The sequence below is a fragment of the Carettochelys insculpta genome, chromosome 6 (genome assembly GCF_033958435.1).
Source record: "Carettochelys insculpta isolate YL-2023 chromosome 6, ASM3395843v1, whole genome shotgun sequence".
NCBI lineage: Eukaryota > Metazoa > Chordata > Testudines > Carettochelyidae > Carettochelys > Carettochelys insculpta.
The window spans coordinates 15,621,664-15,645,276 of record NC_134142.1 but is presented as its reverse complement, the minus strand read 5'-3'; the positions used below and the strand labels follow the sequence as shown (position 1 = coordinate 15,645,276).

The 23,613-nt window shown below is 41.2% G+C and overlaps 1 protein-coding gene across 1 annotated transcript in view; it reads left to right on the top strand.

Annotated features, from left to right (window-relative positions):
- The window catches only part of KCNH5 (potassium voltage-gated channel subfamily H member 5), a 234,387-nt gene that overhangs the window by 152,221 nt on the left and 58,553 nt on the right, over window positions 1-23,613 (top strand). Inside the window, exons 8-9 of the mRNA XM_074998679.1 lie at window positions 4,191-4,390; window positions 21,996-22,248. Of these exons, the coding sequence (XP_074854780.1) occupies window positions 4,191-4,390; window positions 21,996-22,248 (453 nt within the window). The remainder of the gene's footprint in view (window positions 1-4,190; window positions 4,391-21,995; window positions 22,249-23,613) is intronic.

The window sequence follows — 23,613 nt, the reverse complement described above, 5'->3', positions numbered from 1 at the left end:
TGAGTGCCCCAGCTTTCAGCCCCTTCTACCTCTGTCAGGTCAGTAGAAATGTGTGCTCCTTAACTTCAGCTGGAATCTTTGGCTTTCTGCCTGCATCTGGCCCTTGGCCTTTAGAAAGTGTGATAGGAGGAACCACGTCCTCCCCTGGCTCCCTGCTGAGGGCCCTCTGGGAAGCAACACTGGCATGATCCTCTCTGCAACAAGTCCAAATTTACTTCCCCAGGCCACATCCTTCCTACCAATAGGTCCTTTCGGTTTGGGGTGTGGGAGCTGTAGTCCAACTAGCCAATTGGGCAGCAGAAAGGAGAGTTTGAAGGAGAAGGGCTCTGCAGAACCTGCTGGATCTGAAAACAAGTTGTGGTTAGGAAAGTACTGTCTGTAGGGTCATACCCACTCTGCGGTCGCTTCTCAGTTCAGCCTTCTCTGTGGCTTCTGGGAGATAGGTTCCTCTCTCCTGCAGCCTGTCCTCCATTCTTTACCTGGGCTTCTGTGCTCCCTCTTAACGTGCAGAGCATGCTCAGCAAACCCAGAGGCACACAGCTACCTGGGCCTGGTATTGCCTTTTAACCCACGGGGATCAGTGTGGCACCATTACAGGCACTCACCACAGTCAGACTGTATTCCCACAATGGCACTGAGCTGCTTCTAGTCTGGCTGGCGTAGTGTGCGGCTCAGGAATTGAAACTCTTTTTTTCTGTATGACAGGGCAGTACCAAATTATCAGGCAGCCTCTGATTCTTCTGTCCTATTTTGCACTCGCAAAAGGGGATTGCAGATATGTTCATAGTCACAATCTGTTTCAGTACAGAAATGAGCATAAAACAAGGCAGGCCAAGAATGAAAGGATATTTGTACGGTAGATTCACTCCTCAAATTAATTGAAACCTTTCAAAACACCTACGTGACTGGAATGGGGGAGTAGCATTTACAAGAAGAGGCACTTCATCCAATTTAAATGGTACAAAAACAGTGGTAGTAGCAAAAGAAAAAAAAAAGCTGACACTCATCCATCCATGTAGAGCACATCTGTGTGTGTCCCACGTACTTTTACACTGTGTGTGAGTTGTGCACTATAGATGCAATGTATAATATAAACATTTTAGTTGCCAGCAGATGCAATATAAATAATCAGTGAATTAATGAAGACAAAGCTGCATGTCAGTTACACTCATCCCTCACTATATAAGCACAATTGGTTCCCAAATTTCTGCTCCTAGGTGAAAACTTGTAAGAGGGACACTAAATTCCCATTAAAATACATGTAAAAGTCTCTAATTCGTTCCATGTGCTGATAACTCAGTGAAGGCATGGCAGCATGTGGCGCTGCTTTTGAAAAGTAAGTGAACCTTGAGTTTGCGGGGGGGTTGGGAGGGTTAAAGGCTGGGGGCAGTTTGGGGCCATGAGTGGGAGGGAGGGTTAAAACCTCATGGTGGGTTGGATCTATGGGGCATGTGAGGGGCAGGGGTTAAGACTGTGGGGGGTTGAGTCCACGGGGAGGGCAGAGGGTTCGGGTTGGGGCTGCATGGCCACTGTCAGTCAACAGAGTGGATCGCTTTTTTGATCCACTTTTGTGCATGGATGCACTCTGTCGACAGAGGTTTTGTTGGAAGATCTCTTTTGACAGTGACTTCTCTCGACAGATTGCTGTAATGTAGATGCAGCCTTTGTGATGGTTATTGATGATGATTAATTATTTTTAAATAAACAACATTTTCTCTCTTAGACAAAGAGTTAATGGGCACAAAACAGACATAAAAATACTCCTGATCCACAAACCTGTCAGCCAGCATTTTAATGGAGTGGGCCATTCTGTTAATGACTTAAAAGTTTGCATCTTACTGAAGAGGAATTTTCACAACTGTCTGGAAAGAGAGGCTGCAGAACTCTCTTTTATATTCAAATTCAACACATTAACATGTGGTTTGAACCGGAATGGGAATTTTCTGGGTCATTAAAGGGGCTCTTTTGCATAGTTGACTTAATCTAATTCTTGACTCCCCCTCCCTTCTGCCCCTCTACTCTCTGATTTGCTCACCTTCATAATTTTTTTCTGATTTGTCAACCTTGATTACTATTTTTGGTTGTCTGTGCCTTAAATATTGAGTCTGTTCTGGTATGGCTATGGTCTGAAGAAGTGGGTCTGTCCCCGAAAGCTCACCTAATAAATTACTTTGTTAGTCTTTAAAATGCTACTTGACTGCTTTTTTGTTTTGATAGTCTATAGACTAGCACGGCTTTCTCTCTGTTACTATTCAACATTTTTTTAATAACATTGCTGTCCCAAGAAGAGCAGTGATAAACTGGCCTAAATGTCCATAAAATGAAGTCAGTTTTCTGAAGGGAGGTGAAAAATCTGTTATATACAAAGGGAAACTGTTATGCATTGGGAGATGGAAAGTAGTTATCCTTTCACAATGGCTTATTTTCCTTATTTGTATGCTTCATTTTTTTGAAAGAATATGTAAACACAGCTGTCTTTTACAGTACAGTACTTCAAGCAAATATTATTAAAAATGACACGCACACTTCTGTATATTAGTTGATGCCAAGGACAGAATGAAAATGGAACACTAGGACTGAGAGAAATCAAAATAATTTTCTGTAAAGTCTACAATACTTAAGAGAAGAGTGCTATTTATTTATTTATGGCTTATGCTCAAGGATAATTAGCTGCTAAATCAATAAGGAACCTAAATATATTTAAGAGCATGCCAAAGTCTATGACTGTTCAAAAAACATTTAAGCATCTGCTTTAGTCCCATTATTATCATTAATGATTTTCCCTTCAAAGTCGGAGACAGTGGTGTTTACTTGAATTGAACTAGCCGTGCATTAAGTTGAGGCTGGAAAAGGTAGCTGAAAAGTGGCCACAGGCTGCTCTGGGCTAGCTGAAAGGTATGGGATCTAAAGAGATGGAGTCAAGCTGTAGTGTTTAGATAGGGATTCAGATTTTAAACAGTGTTTGGATGTATGGTTTCGGTTTGAGTCATAAGCCACAGTCTTGAAGTTTGGGTTTGAAGTTGAAGCTCCAACTTTCTCAAAGAATTGGGACATTTAGACCTACAGATTTGTTTCAGGCCCATCTCTAAGGGAAAGCCATTATGCTAGATGTGAGTTACCTGACTTCCTTTGCACAACATCCTGGGCAAAATCTGACCCTAAAACTGATATAGCTGTCCAGGGGACCTAGAACAGCAGACCTAGAACAGCAGAGCCTGATACTCCTGTTATATATATCTGGTGTGGTGGCTTCTATGCCACACATACTCTCCCGCTGGTATGGAGATGTAGCCCATGGCAAGGAGAGGTCACTGACCCATCCCTATATCCTTTTGCTCTCCATTTTCTGTTTTTGAGGTCACAGATGTAAATTTACGGCTCATGTTACACCAGAGCTGACAGACAACTGGTCCAGGATGTAGAATACAACTTCCTCGTGATCTGCTCTGCATAGTCCTTGGCCACAGCTAAGGATCTGGGACACTGTCTAGCCAGATATATGTGGCCCCAGCATCAGAGGTTAAGTCACTGTTCTGTGTTCCATGGTCTCATCTGGATGAAGATAGGGCCAATCCATTTTCTGTTCCTGATCCCTGCCATTGAAGTGTCTCTTTGAAGATGTCAGTGTTGTTGAAGCCATGTCAGTCCCAGGATATTGGAGAGACAAAGTAGATGCAGTCTTTTTTTGTTGTTTATTATTACACCTACTTCTGCTGGTGAGAAAGACAAGCTGTTGAGAATCTTCTTTCTCTCACCAAGAGAAGTTGGCCCAATAAAGATATGACCTCACCCATCTTGTGTCCCAGAATGTACTCACAAAAGCCCCTTGACAAGGGTTTGTTTAAGGCTTTTTCTATTTGGGCCAGTTCATTTTTGACTGGTTTCTTCTCAGGTGTTTGCCAGTTCTTCCTTATAGTGGCATTTGCTCCTGGGTTTTTGTTAGTAAGCAAATTAAATATGGTGGAGGAAAAGGAATATCTCAAAGTAACATTCTTGGTTCACATAAGCAGTCTTTTGAATATATGTATGTGAAGATAGAAATGTGTAACTAGAACTTTTCAGCACAGAAAATGCATATGCAACCACTTGCAGTTGATTTTCTCTTTCTCTGAAAATGTGTATGAAAATGATTAAACCTATTTTTGTGATGCATAGAAATTTAACTTTGTTTCCCATTTTCTCTCTTTCAGCTCTTCTTTATGCAACTATTTTTGGAAATGTCACCACCATTTTCCAGCAAATGTATGCCAACACCAACCGATACCATGAGATGCTGAACAATGTGAGGGATTTTCTAAAATTATATCAGGTCCCCAAAGGCCTTAGTGAACGAGTCATGGATTATATTGTCTCAACCTGGTCCATGTCTAAAGGGATCGACACAGAGAAGGTATGAGTGTATGAGGTAAAAGTCCAGATGTTGTACCTTTCGGTCCCTTGTGTCCTTTCCAGTAAACAGTGCTGACTACTGTACACATGCTGGCATAACAGATTTAAACCACATGTAATTCCAGTAGTGCTTTTAAAGCTGTTCAGAGAGAGCTGGTTTAAAATTAGACAAAAAGTTTGGAAATGTTGGTAATTTTGGAAGCATGTTCTGTTTCCCTGCTTTCCATTATGGTCTCATTTTCTGGATTTTCCTTAGAATTATTTTATCTTTTTGAGTGTTTGAGGTTTGGAATTCACAAAAATTGGTTTTGGAAAACGTGAGGGTCTCTCGGAAGGAAGAGAAAAAAAAACCTCAAAATGGATATCTTTCATTTTTGGGGAAAAACCCCACATTATTGAAAGGTATGACTAATCAAAATTGGCAATACAGAAATAATGAAAGCCAAACAAAACATTGCACAGAGCAACTAGCAAGCTAAATATTTTAGTTCTAAAATTTTTGCAAAATGGAAAATGGACACGATTTCATTAGGCATTCCACTTTTAAAAAAGCAACATGCCAGCTCTCTTGTTCTCTTAAAAATATCCAATGGCTTTTAGCAGAAAACCACTCTTCATTCGCTTTTCTAGTTCTAGTGCTTGCTGTAATATATATGTTATAATACAGTAGGAGTTATGGCAAGTGACTAAAATCAGTGTTTCATTTTGATCTGGTTGAAAGGTGAGTAACAGAGCAGTGGTCAGCTCATGAGATTGATAACACGATATAGAGCCTTTCTGCTTGAGTTCCTGATCCAAAGCCAGTGAAATGTTTGGGAGTTTGGACTTGGAATCAGGCCTGAGGTAACCATTTGCCATCTGGCATAGTTCCATAGTGCCTGCAAGTTGTTACCATCTGAGGGTTTGTTTGCATTTATGAAAAGAGTTTGTGGCCTCCATCGCAGTTAGCAAAAGATCTGACCCTTGCAAGGTGTTCTCTCCAGGCTCATGCTGAAGGCTGTTTGGCAGGTTAGTCTGGGAAAGCTTGTGTTTCTCCTTGTTATTCTGTACCTTCTCTATAGATGAAGGAAGGAGACTAGGGATTCAAGTTTGACACTTTACCCCTGGCTCTCAATCAAGATAGCAATTACCTTACGCATTACAAGGACAGTTTCCCCATCTTTAATATTCATAGTGACCTCAAGCCACTCACTTAACTTAATAGACACTTGAAGTAAGTAACTTTGTTCCCCCCTCCCCCGTTTACCCTCACTTCTGTTCAATGTACCAGATTGCTCAGTTTTCGCTTCATTTTTTCCTTTCTGTCAAATTTTTGTTGTGCCAGTTTACTTTTATCAGAATTTCCAAATCTGAGGAAGTGGGTCTGTCCCACAAAAGCTCATCACCTAATGAATCATTTTGTTAGTCTTTAAAGTGCTACTGATTGCTTTTTTGTTTAATTAACCTGACTTTTGCAGTTAGTAATTAAATTCCAAAAAAATGCAGTGTTCAAGTATTAATATTGTTATGTTAATCAGCAAGTCTTTAGGTTTTTTGGATTCTTGTAGCTCAGTATGTTTGTTTCTTTACATTCATTTCAGCTCCGTTTATAACAGTGACATTCTAACTTCCAAATGCATTCCTACAGTTTGTTAATAATGGCATTGTTGTAATTGCTGTAAATAGACTCAGTTCTGCTGTGAAAAGCCAAATGTATCAAAATTCAGTTTTCATTCTCATTTATTTCCTTTCAGTTAGGCGAGAATGTTGTGTTATTTCAGACTTTGATTGTGTTTTGCAGTTAATTAGCAGAAACTTTGCTTTAACTACTTAATATTTTCTTCCATTATTCCACATATCTTGTTTAATAGATTGTAAAAATGCAGTTATAGCCCATAAACATGCGGATCATTGGCTTTTAGTAAGTAGCGTTCAGTTGTCTGCATAATCGTAGTGGCTGCTTAGCTAGATAATTAATTAAGACTCTAAAATCTTTGATTTAGTTTTTTGACTGTGTTCCCACACTGGAGGCCTGCCTAATTGAGCACCTGATCTAAATTCCACTTAAGTCAATGGAAGGACTCCTGTCAGCTTCAGTGGCTTTTGGATCAAGCCATTAATGCTTTTATGTAGTTCAGTTTTTCAGTTAAAATACTTTATAGACAACCAATGAGAGAGTAGCTATAAAAATGGCTACAGCTTTTAACATATGCTCTTACACAGCGTCCAGCAAAGGCTGTAAACTTGCAATGGCCCATGTGCAAGTATCTTGCTGTGAGCTGCATTGAAGCAAAGGTGGGTCATTTTGGGATGCAGCCCTTTGCATGCAGTCAAGTGCAGGATGAGAGCCAGAATTTAGCTTTCTTAGGCAACAGCTGCATTTGGGTCACTGGAAGTCACTTGTTCCATCCGAACTTGTGAATTCTGAAATGAAGTCTGAAACATTTAAACTAGAGCAAATGAGAAAAGATTGTACCTCCCTGATCCAGCACCTCTGAGACCAGAGCTGTCCCAAACCAGGGAATCTGCCAGACCCCGGGAGAGAAATGCAAAGGGGAAAGAAATGCTGATCCCTCTGCTGCCGAGGGCTTGCATGGCTCTGCTGTAGTGGCAACAAGGAGCTGGCATCGACCAAGAAGGAATAAGGGGCGGTCAGGGGAGGGGGGAGGGCAGCTGTGGAGCCTCACAAGGAGAATCTGGGAGCAGAGCCCAATGGCTACCAGACTGTGCCCCTGGCCTCCAGCTGAATCAGGAATTTCCTGAATATTGAATCTATATTTCTCATTTGACAAACCTGAAAAATACAGCAGACACAGAGAGTAGATCCCTTCCTTCATGTGTGGGGTGTATTTATCATTTTAAAAACCACTTAGGTAGGAATGTTTAAAAATCATTTGGGAAATGATTAGGAAATGGTTAAACCTCTCTCGTCCAGCACCCTTGGGACGTGACCAGTGCTGAACAAATTTGCCAGACCATGGGAGGTCAATATTGTCTAGCACATTTCCAATATTTCCACTGCTTCCTGGGGTCTTAGAAGACATTTAGGGGTAAATGACAGCTAAATAAAAGCACTGAACACTGAGAGCCAGGATTGGTGGCTGTGGACGAACTGTATGGGACCACGGGATGCTTGGCCACACCCACAATAAGTGGTTGTCTGTCTAACTAAAGTCATGTTGGATAACAGATGTTGCCAGAAGAGAGAGAGTGCTGGACTAGAGATGTTCCACCTGTAACTGGTTTAGTTTTAAAAATCTTAGGTCATGGGCTTCCAGCGCAGTCTAATATATCTCACTGTAGGAGAGTTTTTTAATGAAATTCAACATCCATTCTCCCTTTCTTAATTTCATCTAGTGCTCACACTCCTCTCCAGGTGATCAGTAATCTATTCCTAGAGTAATTTCTCCTGTGTTTTTCATTCCTCACTTCCTTCAGAACCAAATGTATGTCTCCAGCACATAGTTTTAATTGACTGTCATTAATAGCTCTCATACACCTTACGTTTGTGTAGACATATGAATATATTTCCACATTTATTGTTCTTCAGCAAACCTTTCTATTAACTGCTCCAATAATTAGCAAAACAAACCTCTTAACACTGACAATTATGAATATTTTGGATGATTTTCTTTTACATAGGTATCATTACTAGGGCTAAGAGAATAAAATATTTTTCAGTTAGTTGGAAATTACAGAAAATTTAAAAAAATCAATCCAGCTCTACCCCAGTTTCTTTAAATTTTTGGCCAATTAAAAAGTAAAACAATTGGTTTTGGTCAAACTGTATGCTTCATTACCCCCAAAATAAAATGTTTTATGTAGATTTCAAGCATTTTAATGTGTTTAGTTTTTTAAGTAAAATGGAAATTAATATAGAATGGAAAAATCACATTTAATTGAAAAACTGACACATTTCATTCAGATAGTGTCAGAAGGAAGCACTTTTTTCATATTTTGCTTGTTTTTATTTTCAACCAAAGCAGTCTGGCATATTTGAAATGCATAATGAAACATTTCAGTGTTGCCAAATCTGCATTTTTCTCTTCCCCTCCCTCAAATAGTTTCAGCCAAAAAAATTCGCCCAGCTCTACTCATTACATCTTCGTTAGGTCTCAATAAATATATTTCATTGCTCTCTTTTCATTCACCTTTGCATTATGAGGATACATTTTAGTTAATCCAGCATTCAGCACAACTCAACACATTGAAATATTTTTTTTTTCCAAATCAAATACAACAGATAAACCATTGCACATGATGACACAAAATTATACTCTGTGTTTAATACCATAGCAGTTTCTCCTGGTGGTGAACAACTATATTGTATAAATAACTACAGGCCAATCTATTTTTATAATGTTAGGTAGCTTTTTGTGACAGCTAAGGTTTTTTAAAGAAACGCGCCTGAGACTAAAATATAAGTAAAAGCTCGTGTGGGGAATTCTATACCTTTAACAAACGTGCTTTAATTAATTGTTGCATATTGCATTTGAATAGTGAAATTAATATATATTTTTGGTCTCTCTCAGACCAATAACAAACAAGAAACCCAGAGAGTCTAGAGTTTGGTTCTTGTGTGGGTACCCAATGAAGGCAAAGTGAAGGTTCACTAGATGTTGTTCCTCTCCCCAAAGGGGACAAGGAAGAAAAGGGAAATCCTTTGAGAACAGCTGCCTGAAGTAAAACCCTCCTCTGATGGCCCAATTCAGTCTTCATTGACGTTGGCGTATGTCTGGTCTGACCCTGAGCTTTCACACTGCAGGGTTGTTCCTTAAAGGACTATTCTGGGTCTTGGTGATAGTTTGTCCTCAAATTCCATCTTTAACTCACAGTGGGCATTGTTCTTTCTCACTCTTCCTTCCTGCATACCTATGAGTAGAGAGTCAATGAAACTAAGAGTGTCCCTTTATTTTTATAATTTAAGTTGAAGTAAGTGGCCTGTATTTAATCGTGTTAACACTTGTATAAGTCAAAGCTCTAATGTTGACAGCTGGGACGCTACATATAATATATTGCAAGTGCAGTGTACATACCATAATATGATAATGCATAGCTCATTTGTAGGCACCCATTTGTTTTTATACAACCTCTTTCAAGCTCAAGCTACCTTTGTTATTCATCCAATAATGAGGTAAATACGGATTACGAGCAAATTGATGAGAAAAGGCATTAGTTGTTATATATTTCAGAGTATCTGGCAGCCAACATTGTACTTTCAAACCTGTTCTGCTGAGAGAGAGAAATGTTAGCCAGAACGTTCTCTGATTATGATCTTTTAAATAATTTTTAAACATATTTATAGAAACCATCTGATATATGAAGTGTTCGTATTGAATTTGAGCTTCTTAGTTTTAATCAAAATGTGCTTGACAGCACAAATACCTGCTCGTGAACAACTGTACATCTTGGGTGACTTCAATGCAAGAGTTGGAGCTGATTGGGCCTCATGGCCTTCCTGCTTAGGACACTTCAGTGTGGGAAAAATGAATGACAATGGACAGCGTCTCCTTGAACTGTGCACGTACCACAATCTGTGCATCACAAACACATTCTTCCGAACGAAGCCACAGCACAGAGTGTCGTGGAGACACCCACGCTCGAAGCACTGGCATCAACTTGATGTGGTCATCACTAGGCGTAATAACCTCAAAAATGTCCTTCTGACACGCAGCTATCATAGTGCTGACTGTGATACAGATCACTCGCTAGTTTGCTCCAAACTCAAGCTGAGACCCAAGAAGCTGTACTGCTCTAAACCTGCTGGAAGGCCCCGCATTGATGCCAGAAAGACTGCAAACTCGGAGAAAGCTGTAAAGTTCAGAGAGGCCCTCCAGGAAAATCTGCGCAGCGGCCCTGGGGGCGTCGATGCGGCATCCAAATGGCAACATCTGAGGGATACAGTTTACAACACGGCCTTGTTGGTGTTTGGAAGAAGAGCTAGAAACACGAACGACTGGTTTGAAGCTAACTCTGATGAGATGATTCCAGTCATTGAAAAGAAGCGCACTGCACTCCTGGAGTACAAACGCTCACCGAGCCAGAGTACCCAGCAAGCACTTAGAGAGGCCAGAAGAACAGTACAGCAGACAGCCAGGCGCTGTGCCAACAACCACTGGCTCCAGCTATGCAGCAGCATCCAGACCTGTGCCGACTTTGGTAATCTCAGAGGAATGTACGAGGGTATGAAGAAGGCATTAGGACCCACCCAGAACAAGATGGCACCTCTGAAATCCAAATCTGGTGAAGTTATCGCTGACAAAGCCAAACAGGTGGAGCGCTGGGTTGAGCACTACTCCGAGCTGTACTCATGCGAGAATGTTGTGGTTGACGCAGCCCTCGATGCCGTCGAGCTCCTACCAGTAATGGATGAACTGGATCAAGAACCGACTGTGGATGAGCTGAAGAGAGCCATCGACAGCATTGCAGCAGGAAAGGCCCCAGGCCAGGATGGTATACCACCAGAGGTAATCAAATGTGCCGCGGACACACTCCTGGAACCCCTGCATGAGCTACTGTGCCTGTGCTGGAAAGAGGGTGAGGTTCCACAGGATATGCGTGACGCTAACATTGTAACGTTGTATAAGAACAAAGGAGACAGAAGCGACTGCAACAACTACCGTGGAATCTCCCTCCTAAGCGTCACTGGTAAACTGTTCGCTCGCGTCATCCTTGGCAGACTCCAGAAGATTGCTGAGAGGGTGTACCCCGAATTGCAGTGTGGATTCCGCGCAGAGAGGTCTACCATTGACATGGTCTTCTCTCTAAGGCAGCTGCAGGAGAAGTGCAGGGAGCAGAGAAAACCACTCTACATAGCCTTCATCGACCTGACCAAGGCTTTTGACTTGGTCAGCAGGGATGGTCTGTTCAAACTGCTCCACAAGATAGGCTGTCCTCCACGGTTACTCAAGATGATCCAGTCGTTCCACGAAGACATGAGAGGAACCATCCAATATGACGGCGCATTATCGGATGCTTTCAGAATCAGGAGCGGCGTCAAACAAGGATGCGTGCTTGCTCCGACATTGTTTGGGATCTTCTTCGCACTCCTCCTGAAGCATGCCTTTGGATCTTCAACAGAGGGCATGTTGCTGCACACAAGATCTGATGGGAAACTGTTTAACCTTGCAAGGCTGAAAGCTAAGACTAAGGTGCGAGAAGTCCTCATCAGAGACATGCTGTTCGCAGACGATGCTGCTGTAGTGTCTCACACAGAAGACCAGCTTCAAAAACTGCTGGATCAGTTCTCCAAAGCGTGCAAGGACTTTGGGCTTACCATCAGCCGAAAGAAGACGAATGTACTCGGTCAGGATGTTGCTGAATCCCCATCAATCAGCATTGACAACTATATGTTAGAGGTTGTCCACGAGTTCGTTTACCTCGGGTCCACCATCACTGACACCCTGTCGTTGGACACTGAGCTAAATAGGAGGATCGGAAAAGCGGCCACAACTCTGTCCAGACTCAGCAAGAGAGTGTGGAATAACAACAAACTGTACACTCACACCAAAATGCAAGTCTACAGAGCCTGCATCCTCAGCACCCTCCTTTACGGCAGCAAGACTTGGACCCTGTATGCCCGCCAGGAAAAGAGGCTGAACGTCTTCCACTTGCGCTGCCTCAGGCGCATCCTTGGAATATCATGGAAGGACAGAGTTACCAACACAGCCGTCCTCGAGCAAGCTGGAATCCCAACCATGCACACCCTCCTCAGGCAGCGTCGACTCCGCTGGCTTGGCCACGTCCACAGGATGAACGATGGAAGGATTCCAAAAGACATCCTGTATGGTGAGCTAGCCTCTGGCAAAACACCCCCCGGACGCCCCCAGTTGCGTTACAAAGATGTCTGCAAGAGAGACCTCAGAGAGGTAGACATCGAGCTGGACAACTGGGAAGAACTAGCAGGCGACCGCAGAAGATGGAGGCCGGGGTTACACAAGGGCCTTCAGAAGGGCGAGATGAAGATCAGACAGCTAGCAGAGGAGAAGCGAGCGCACAGAAAGCACAATAAGGACTTGCCAGACACCCACTACATCTGCAAGAGATGCAGCAAGGACTGTCACTCTCGTGTGGGTCTTTATAGTCACAATAGACGCTGTAAATGAAGTCTTCAATTGAAACTGTAAAGGGAGCGATCCATAGTCTATGCAGACTGAAGGATGCCTACTACTATATGCTTGACAGCAAATGAAACCTCAATAGCTGCCTCTGTCCTGTAAAATGTGTCATTATATGTGAACTTGCACAGCTGCTAGTTTACATTGTGCTGTTTCCACTGACCTCCCGTTCTCCTAAAATTCTGAAATGTCAAGAAAAGCCCAAAGATTTTCTTTCCTTTAATTCTTAGTTAAAGTACGGCTTGAAGTTCTCTTAGAAAGTAATAAGATCAATGGCCAGATAATTTCTATCATGATTTAATGGTCCAATAAAAAACATGGGTTGAAACAAAACCACTTATTCCTTAGTTTTTACGTAGGCATCTGTTGGAGCCTGTTTCATATTGTAACTGCTGACATGGACATAAAGGAAAAATAGTACAGCATTGAAACTATTCATTACTAGTGGCACGACCCCATATGCAATAATGCAGAAGAGACAGGATGACGGTAAATGTTTTCAGGCTGCAATTTTGTGAATCATGAATCTCAGAAAATATAAGGGAATTTAGTCCCCTTAGTAAGATCTTCCATGACCTATGAAATATGGCCAACACTCCAGTACTGAAGCTTGAGACTGATAACCCCATGACAGCTCTCCCAGTGCCCTGATGCCCTGTAAAATCAGGCTGCTATTTCTACATGATTCCATTATGGTGTTTGCTCCTGCTGGGGCAATGTAGTTTTGAAATGTTCCTTGTGCAGGGCTGAGATACAAAATCTAGCCTCAGGGAGAGTTTTTTCTTTTATGTCTTTTGACATCAGAATGGTCCCCTTATTTAAAGAGACAATGGCCCGTATTAAAACAGAAAGTTCCCCATATAGGTGATAGCATTTAAGCTGGTATGTTCTGTCAGTCCCAAAACTGGGGGTACATTTTTTTGTTTTGTTTTTTTGCTGGGGATGATGAGATTCTGCAATGTGAATCTTATATTTTTTCTCATTACTGTAGTTCTACCATGAGGCTCTTATTGGCAGTGGCTAACTTCTCATATACGGCATCTTCTGAATGAGTGGTGTATTGTCTGGTTTTGATATACGTATATTAGGACCTAAAAGAATTAAACCTCCATCTACAGTGCACCTGGGTGGGATCTTAGACCTTGTATCATCTGCACGGTTCATTAGTGTGCTCATTGCTGCACTTTCTAGAGCATCTATTAAAAATATCAAGCCAGACCTTCCAGCAGTTGCATCCCCACAACATAATATACACCCAGTTATTATCTGTGTTTAGACGATTGAATTTAATTTAATCCAAACTACTTTGTACCCATGTCTGTCAGTTTCCAACACTTGTTAGCGTTATTCAATTAAGAAATTGTCCTTGTTGCTGCAGTGCTGTCACATCTGTCTTAGTGCTCTGCTCACCACCTTAATCATATACTTAATTGCTTTAAGAATATCATTAAACTTAGTTTGCAAATCTGATGCTTTCAGATTAAAGCAAACTACATCAGTGACCCAAAGAAGAGCTCTGCAGAGCTTGAAAGCTTGTCTCCTCAGTAACAGAAGTTGGTCCAATAAAAGATATTGCCTCACCCCCATTTGTCTTTCTCTTGGAATTTTAGCCAGTTCTGTTAAACAGTAACAAACCTTCCTTGTTTAGATTAAATACTTAATGCTAGCATGTTCAGTCCAATATATTAAAAACAATCTTAATCCAAGATGGGTTAATAACTCTGATCTTTGTTCCTAATTGTTTGTGGAAAGATCTGATTACAGTATGGAAGTGTTTGGTGATTTACACATCAGCTGTTTCTTAACTTTGCCTCTCTTAAGAAGCTAATCCAATGCCCCCTGTGAAATTTATGGCCAGATTTTCCAAAGGGCTCAATGGGAGCTGAACTCTTGAAAATCTGACTTTGATTGTGGCTACTAAGAGTTGATTTAGCTCTTAATGGCCTCTTCAAGCAAGAAATTGATGTGGGGGGGGGGCTCCCAGGCAAAAGAGGGTTAATTCTGAACTCAAAGCTGATGCTGCGTAAAAGTTATTCTGCCACCACTGAATAAATCTCATAGCTGGAACAGTGAGAGAAAGAGCATTTAGCTATCATTAAAAGACAATTGTAAACTGCTTCAGTATCTTATTTGTCAACCTGCTATTCCCTTTTGTCAACATCACTTTGGAGCTATTATAACATCCAAGAAGCCGTTCAGCAGCCTTCTGAAACTGAAGATTTAAGAAATATTTAAAGTAATTTCAGCATTATTTGTACACAGTCTTAATCCACAATATCTTTTTTTGATTCATTTGCTGTTCTTGCAACTCTTTTGTAATCTCTGCTCTGTGTAGAATTTTTTCAACTCTTCTGGAGGCTTATCTTAAGCTGCCCGAGTGCACTTAAAAATGTGAGAAGGAAAAAAAAATCAGATGAGCCTCCTTGGAAATGATTTTGTTCCCATCCAGAGATACAGATGTATTGTACCATTTATTTCTGAGTATTCTAGAGTTATCAATACCATTGTCATAGGTTTCCAGCTGCATACACACACATCTCACTCACCACCTAAACTGCAAACATGCAGAGATATAACCCAGCATCTTCATTCTAGAAATTTAAGCACCTATTACATGTATTGAAGGAAACTATCCACATGTTGTTGTGGTATTAGAGCTTCTGTCCTTTGTGGGCTGGCCAGGGGGCAGTGATAAAATGAAATCTGAGCATTCTCTTTGTAAGCAACTCAGCAGTTTGATTTTTCACTCAAAAGAGAGCCTAGTCAGTGCATTACTTGCTCTCAGCAGTTCAGCAAAGCTGTCTGTTGAGTATTTGGGGGTCTACAAGGTACAGTCCTACATTCAGATAGCAATCTCTGGCTTCACAGTTTTAAATGTCTCCGTGAGCATGTGACGTAGAGTTCAGAACTTGCTCTCTTAATATCAGCTGAGCTAATGAATATTTTTCTGCTGAGAGGAGGGATTCTACATTGCCCTTAGTTTTGCAGAAGGTAGTGCGTTCTGTTCTTTATGGTGTTTGGATGTGTGGGCAATGATTGCTGACTGAAGTCTGTGATCACAATTTATTACGTAGAAGCTCTTCTGGTAGCACCGACATCTGGACCCTCTAGACTGTGTTCTCCCAAACCAATAATCTCAAGTTATCAAATAGGAAAGCACTGTAAATATTTTTTGCACACACTTGCACAAAATAAAAATAAAATAAGAATGAAGACTTCCCAAGAAAAATCTTATCTCTTTGAGAACTGGAAAGTGATTTCTGATACATTACTTAAAATATATTTTTTTAAAAAAAGAACCCATTAATTAAAATTGCAAGTAGTCTCAGAGGGGAAACCGTGTTAGTCTGTATCTTCACAAACAATAAGCAGTCAAATTTCTAGGTCATGAGTTCTCGTGGGCAAGACCTAATTCCTCAGATGACTGTTGCCCATGAAAGCTCATGACCTTGGAAATTTGTTAGTCTCTAAGCTGCTAAGTGACTGCTTGTTATTTATTATTCGGATACACACCATTTTAGAACTGTGGTATTCAGGTAGCATTTTTGATTGATTGTTTTTAACCATTCTGAACAGGATTTGTATCTAAAAAGGAAACACCTTGTCTCTTGAGGTGCTCTCTTAGTAACTTCAGAAGGTTCCTCATAATTTCAGAAGGTTCCATCCTGTTCTCACAGAAAATAGAATCACATTTCCCCGTCAGAATCTTCCTTACATCATTGGGAAAAGAACTGTGCAGAATCTGATCTGTGCCACCAAATTTCCTTATTATAGCGCTGCCCTTAGTCATGTTTGTGGAATTGATGAACTCCATAAAACATCTTTTTGTCCCTTGAGGCTCACATGTGTACACTCAGAAAAAAAGCTCTAATAAAAGCTAGTCAGAGATTGGAGAGTCCAGTGCTTGGTGCCTACAGTGTATGGATTAGTAATTGAGATTACCCATTTTCTCACTATTTTCCCTTGGTATTTTCTTCTGTATCTAAGATCCTTTGTAAAACCTTGAAACCATAGGTTCTCAAACTTCATTGTACTGTGACCCCCTTCTGACTACAATAGTTACTTCACAATCCCAGGAGGAGAGACCAAACCTGAGCCTGCAGCCCCACTGCTCCAGGTAGGGGAGGGTCCAAAGCCTGAGCCCCACTGCTCTCTGTGGGGGAGAGCGGAGCCGAAAGGTGAATCCTTCAAGCTTTGGTTTTGGCCCTGGGTAGTGGGGCTTTAGCTTTATCACTGGCCCGTAGGAAGTCTAAGCCAACCATTCCAATGCATCTCACGAAGCTTATGCTCAAAAATATCTGTTAGTCTATAAGGTGCCACAGGACTTCCCATTGTTCAAGGCACACCTGGCAACCCCATTCAAAGGGGGTTTTGACCCACTGCAGAGTCCAGAGGCACAATTTCAGAACTGTTCTTTTGAAACAAAATGCTTCCTATGTAGCTGTCTTCAGCTTCATCCTCTGTCCTCAGTTCAGGGAGAACAAAATAATTGGAAAAATGAAATTTTTCAGCTTGTGGCTAAATCTCTGACCTATGCTTTTTTACTGGTGTGCTTCCCAAAAAGTGCACTTTCACTTTAGTGCCATTAGAGCAGTCACCTCAATGAATCTGTGAGATTTACTGAACTGGTGTTTTCTGTGCAGTAGAGCTCTTGCCATCCTTGTTTCAGTGTTTGATGATTGAAATGCTGCTATATCTATAAAAAGAACACTACTTGGAATCATAAAAAAGTTGGGCTCAAAAGGATCTTGAAAAGTCATCAAATCCAGTCCCCTGAGTTGAGCAGGACTAAATAAATGTGGATCCCCCTGGCAAGGTTTTCCGTGTTCTTAATTTACAATGGTGATAATTCTACCACCTCCTTTAGAAGCCCACTCAAGAGCTTAATTATCTTTAGCGTTAGAAAGTTTTTCCTAATAGCTAACCTAAATTGCCTTTGCTGCCGACTATGACTGTTACTTTTTGTCCTATCTTCTGTAGACAAGCAGAGCTATTGATTACAGTCCCCTTTACACCATCCCTGAAAGTATTTGAAGACTGTTTACAGGTCACTCCTTGGTCTTGCTTTCTCAAGACAAAATGTGCCCTTTTAAAAAAATATTTCTTTACAAACCATGATTGCTAAACCTTGTATGATATTTGTTGGAATACACATAAAACTATAGGTGAACACTTCAACCTCCCTGGACATTCAATAAGTGATTTAACATTGGCTATTCTTCTGCAGAAAGATTTTACCACAAGATTACAGCGGAAAGCATCTGAATTGGAATGTATTTGCAAATTTGACACATTTAAATTAGGACTTAACTGAGATCTCAACTATCTTATGCATAACAAGGGCAATTTCCCCACCTTTGATATTTTTAGGAACAGCACACATCCCACTTAATTTGCTTCTTTGACTGCCCATACTAGTGATAGATGACTCCCCTTTTCTCCTCTCCTTTCTTTCCCCTTCCCACCGCACTATATAAATCCTGGATTTTAATTGTCTGTTCCAGTTATGTGAAGAAGTGAATTTTCCCCACAAAGCTTCATGACCTAATAAATGTATTAGTCTTTAAGGTCCTGCAGGACTGCTTGTTATTTTGTAAACCATTAATGTTCAGTTTCAACAAAGGGAAAACTGGGAAAGTTGCAGAGGAAGGAGACCCAAGTAGTTATAGTCTGGTTAGCTTGACAAAAACACTGGGCCAGATCATGGAAAGGCAAACATGGGGCACAATCAGCAATGATTCAAGAGAGTCACAGGCCCTGTGGCTATATGGAAAACAAATTTAGCTTATTGTTGTTTGTCAAAGACTTATTAAACTAGACTTCTGTAAGGCATCTAACTTAGTCCTGCATTGCATTCTGACAAAAGATGTTGTAAATTGGAAACCATTTTCCCATGGGCAGTTCTACCCCATCATCATTTTTTGTAGGATCCCACTAGAATCATGAGAAATACATGCATAATAGTGCACCAACGGAAGCTCAATCTGTTTAATTTATCCAAGAGCAGGTTACGAGATGACTTCATAATGGTCTCTAAGTTCCCATACAGGGAATAGCTGTGTGATGGAAGATAGTTTTTTAACCTCACAAAGGGATCCGATGGTTGGAAGCTGAAGATAGACAAATTTGTTCAGATGCAGATTTTTAACGTTGAGGGCAGTTAAACTTTGGAAGAATTTACTGAGGGATATGGTGAATTCTCCATCTCTTGGAGTCTTTACTCCAGATTGGATGGCTTGTTGAAAGATGTGCTATAGTTCCTCCAGAAATTATGGGCTAGAGGTAAAAATTATTATGCCAGGTTCTGTGACCTATATTATAGTGGAGGTTAGATTAGATTATTATAATTCTCTTTACACATTTATGAACATATATGCTTTGACTGTCACAAAGTATCTGATAATGCAATAAATTCCTACCTCATTTTTCCAATTCATTAATATTGAAGATAACTATATAAAGTAAACCTAGTAAAACAAGGAAAGGACACAAATTAATTAAGATCAGGATAGTTTATTGTCTGTGAATTCTATACTTTGGACCTCTTAGCACTATCATACAGAAATAATAATAGCCTTCTTAATAACAGATATTTATACAACAGAAACTAAAATGCTATCTTTAATTCTTACATTAACATGAACACAATTGCCAGAAAGTTAAGTCTGCATTGCCTGTGTCTCACTCTGTGCTATAACGTTTCTTGGCTTTCTAAGGATTGGGAAATAGTTTATGAACTGGTGTGACTGTCTCTCTTTCCTACTGCTGGAGCAAACTTCTTGATTTAATTTGATAAGGTGCAAACTTGTGTACAGTAGACCTATGACTTACAAGATTTCAACTTGTGAGATTATTGGAATAACACGAGTTGAAATTAACCAACGCTGCTACGCTGGTCAGTTTCCTGGCTCCTGCAAGTGGCGGGAAACTGAGAACCAGGCAGCAGGGTGAGTGCCATAAGCAGGCATGGAGCCGTCACCATCTTTGCTGTGGCTGCCGAGCCCATCTGCCACTCGCAGCCCTGGCCTGGGGGAGCTGAAGGTGGTAGGGTCCCTCCTCCATCCCTATCCCAAAGTATGCAAAATTTGACTTATGCATGGTTGCCCAGGAATGCAACCTATGTGTGAGCTGGGGGTCTACAGTAGTGTTATTTGTTGACTTGCAGTCTACTCTGTATATGAGACTTTCACATTGTGGTTAATTTTGTGTCCATTGGGCTTAATTTACACCTTGTACATTTTTGTTAGCGACCTAAAAAAGAGAATATTCCCAGGTAGATTAGCTACCACATACATTTAAGGATTTATATCACTATTAGCAAGGTTGAGAAAATGCGCTCATGTTAAATGTGCATTTTACAAGCCTCGTTCTTATAATTACTGATGAGTCACAGTTTGCCACTTTCTTTCTTAAAGTGGTTAGATTTTGCTAACTTTCCCTTTATTGTTTCTGGAGGAAAAGCCTCTTCAGGTAAGAATTTTATCTCATGGGGCTACCAAGATCAAATGATCCTGTCACCAGGTTCACAGTGCAGCTTTTCACTCGCTTTTGCAACCTTGCAATAAGAAATACAAAGCACAACATTTTTGTTCTGGGGATCTTATTCAGTGTGAAAGCTCTTTATGGAAGGGACTGGCCCTTAACCTGTGTTTATATGACACCTGGCACAAGAGGATCTCATCTCAGTTGAGACTGTAGATAGCGCCTTCCAGAATGCATAACATAAATGATCATCTATGTCAAGGCTTTGGGGGTCGTGTTTTTAAAGGACGTACATCAGTAGCACTTTCAGTAGCTCACAGGTACACATCGTGAACAGATAGCATGGTGGTACCCATCTTTATAACCTTGATCTGAAAGCACAAGTGCATGAGTCTTCCCATTTAAAAGCACTAAAGTGGGAGATGGCTTCTGTCGTCCCCCCCGCCGCCACTGGCTTACCAAGGAGCCTCAGTTCCCTGCTTTCACAGGGATCTCTGTCAGTCAGTGGGTAATTCAGATGCCTCTGCTGATGAGGCTGCCAGCACAGGTGTCAATTAATATCAAAGCAAAAGAGCAGTCAATGTGGCACTTTAAAGACTAATGGAACAGTTTATTAGGTGATGAGCTTTCGTGGGACAGACCGACTTCTTCAGATCTGGAATTGAGATGAAAGTAAACTGGCACAACACGAATTTAACAGAAAGACAGAAAAAAAATGCAATGAAAACTGACAAATCAGCTACATGGGACCGAAGCACTGTTGTGGCGGGGGGCAAGGGTGGGTAAGATGAGGAAGAAAATTACTTACTGCAAGTTTCTATTAAGTGACATGCCTGAGACTACTACAAGTATCAAAGATGGGGAAACTGTCCTTACAATGTGCAAGGTAAATGCCATCTCTATTGAGACCTAAGCGCAAAGTGTTACACTTGAGAGTAAACTCCAGTTCAGATGTCTTCCTTTGTAGTCTGGGTCTGTCTGCATATTTACTCTGAAGACACCATAATTGGACCTAAACACATCAGTTACACAAGCAGGGGCCATATTCTTGTACCTCCACTAATGTTATATATGCCATCATTTGCCAGCAATGCCCCTCTGCTATGTATGTTGGATAGACTGGACAGTCCCTTCGCCAAAGAATGAATGGACACAAATCAGACATAAGGAACCTGAATACACACAAACCTGTCAGTGAGCATTTCAGTGGAGCAGGCTGTAGCATTAAAGACCTGAAAATTTGCATCCTGAAACAAAGAGACTTAACCACCAGATTACAAAGGGAGACATCTGAACTGGAGTTTTTATATTTGTGAGACACTTTGTGCTTAGGTCTCAATAGAGATAGCAATTACCTTACACATTACAAGAACAGTTTCCCCATCTTTGATATTCATAGTGATGTTAGGCAAGTCACTTAATTTAATAGACACTTGCAGCAAGTAATTTTCTTCCCCACCCTTCACCCCCTTACTCCCACCTCCTTCTGTCCTATGTTGCTGATTTGTCAGTTTTCATTAAATTTTTTCTTTTTTTTTATTTTCTATCTTTCCGTTAAATTCTTGTTGTGCCAGTTTACTTTCGTCACAATTCTAGATCTGAGGAAGGGGGTCTGTCCCACGAAAGCTCATCACCAAATAAATTATTTTGTTAGTCTTTAAAGTGCTACATGACGCTTCTTTGTTTTCCAAAGATACAGACTAACACAGCTACCTCTCTGTGACAATGCCAACTGGGAATGATGTGTTTTGTAGTATTTCTATTTGTGGGAATTGACATAATGTAATTATGCCTAGCTCTTACACAGGACTTTCTCATCAGTAGATCTCAAAGAACTTCACACAGGAGATCAGTATCATTATCCCCATATTGTGGTTATAGGTGGAAAACTCCTCCAGAATACTGTCCGAAGGTGACATTGTTAAAAATATTCTGCTGCAGGAGTGTCTCTCTGTGAAACGGTTCCTTAAAACGACTACTGATGTTGTATCGTATTGCTGCTGATTCTTTTTTCCCCTCTTTATTCAGGTTCTTTCCATTTGCCCCAAGGACATGAGAGCAGACATCTGTGTGCATCTGAACAGGAAGGTTTTTAATGAGCACCCTGCCTTTCGACTGGCTAGTGATGGCTGTCTGCGGGCCCTGGCTGTGGAGTTTCAGACTATTCACTGTGCTCCAGGAGACCTCATCTACCATGCCGGGGAAAGTGTGGATGCTCTCTGCTTTGTGGTGTCAGGATCTCTTGAAGTCATACAGGATGATGAGGTGGTTGCTATTTTAGGTACTGTGATCTTTATTGCAATGGTCGTAACTTACCTAAGTAATGGGCAGCTGCTCCCCAAGTTTGATCTAACAATCTAGTTTGAGATGTAAGTTACTCAGTCATGTTGCTCAGACTGTCAAACCATGGTGCTTCTTGTTGTGGTGTGTAAGCACTGCACACCAATTACAGCTGTTTCTGAGGCTACGTCTGCACTAGACTAAGAAAGTCAACTGCAGATATGTAATTCTAACTACGCCAGTTGCATAGCTCAAATCAACATATCTGTGCTCAGCTAACTTGTCTGTCTATACAGAGTTTCTCCCATTGACCTCCCTTACTCCTTGCATCTCACAAGGAGTACAGGGGTCGACTTCGTACGTCTCTGCTAGACGTAGTGTAGACCTGTCCTGAGTATTTCCTAACTGGCAAAGCCTTCACCACTTGCCTTGTTCCCGTTTGTGTGATTTGTGTGAGTTTTATTTTGTTTTCCCTTCCATCCTATCTCTACAATTGTGAGCTGAATCTGAGCATTTGCTGTTTCTGGAGGAAGGACTTACCGGGTGTTGGGCCTTCCAGCGAGTCCTGTGTGAAGTCTGGATTAGCTGCCCCCTTATTAGTTGTTCCACAGCAGGGGTTTGGCTGCTGCTGAGGATACATCTACACTTACTGCAGCACCAATGCTGTGCAGATTGATCTTCCAGGGTTCAATTTAATGCATCTAGAAGGCACGTGCTAAATCAAATACTGAGGACGTCACCTTCAACTCTGGGACTCCTCAGCATCACTGTGGGGATGACAGAGAAAGTTAACTTAAAGTACATTGACTCCAGCTATGCTATTCTTACAGCTGGAATTTTGTATTTTAGGTCAACTTTCTCCCCTGTGTAGACCTGCCCCGAGGTTCTTCCTCTGAGTCTTTTCCTAGCTCAGTACCTCTTGAACGTTAGCTGTCTTGGAATGTCATGAATCTTAGCAAATCTGGAAGGAAGATACATGGTGAAGCATGGGTAGATGTAATTAAAATAATTAAAGGGTAAATAGTTAAAGGGATAAGACAAGTGCATGAACAGCAAGTCTTGTGCACTTCATTTTCTATTCTCAGGGACCCCTTGCCATCATTTTGCCAGACATCATAAAATGATGCACAGTTTTAGCATCGTGAATCAGTTGAGTCATGAAAGGCGATTGCAGTGAATGACCTTCCTCAGGGTAACGCACCCTGACAGTTCATAGCTTTGTATTCTGTTAACTACAGCATCTGCTTATGACAAATTCCTTCTTCAAACAGGAATGAGGGAGCTAGAGGGGAGAGTGATATTTGGACATTGTGGATCAGGTGAGTTTTGTCTTAGCAGAAATGATTTGCTCAGTGAGGTGTAGATA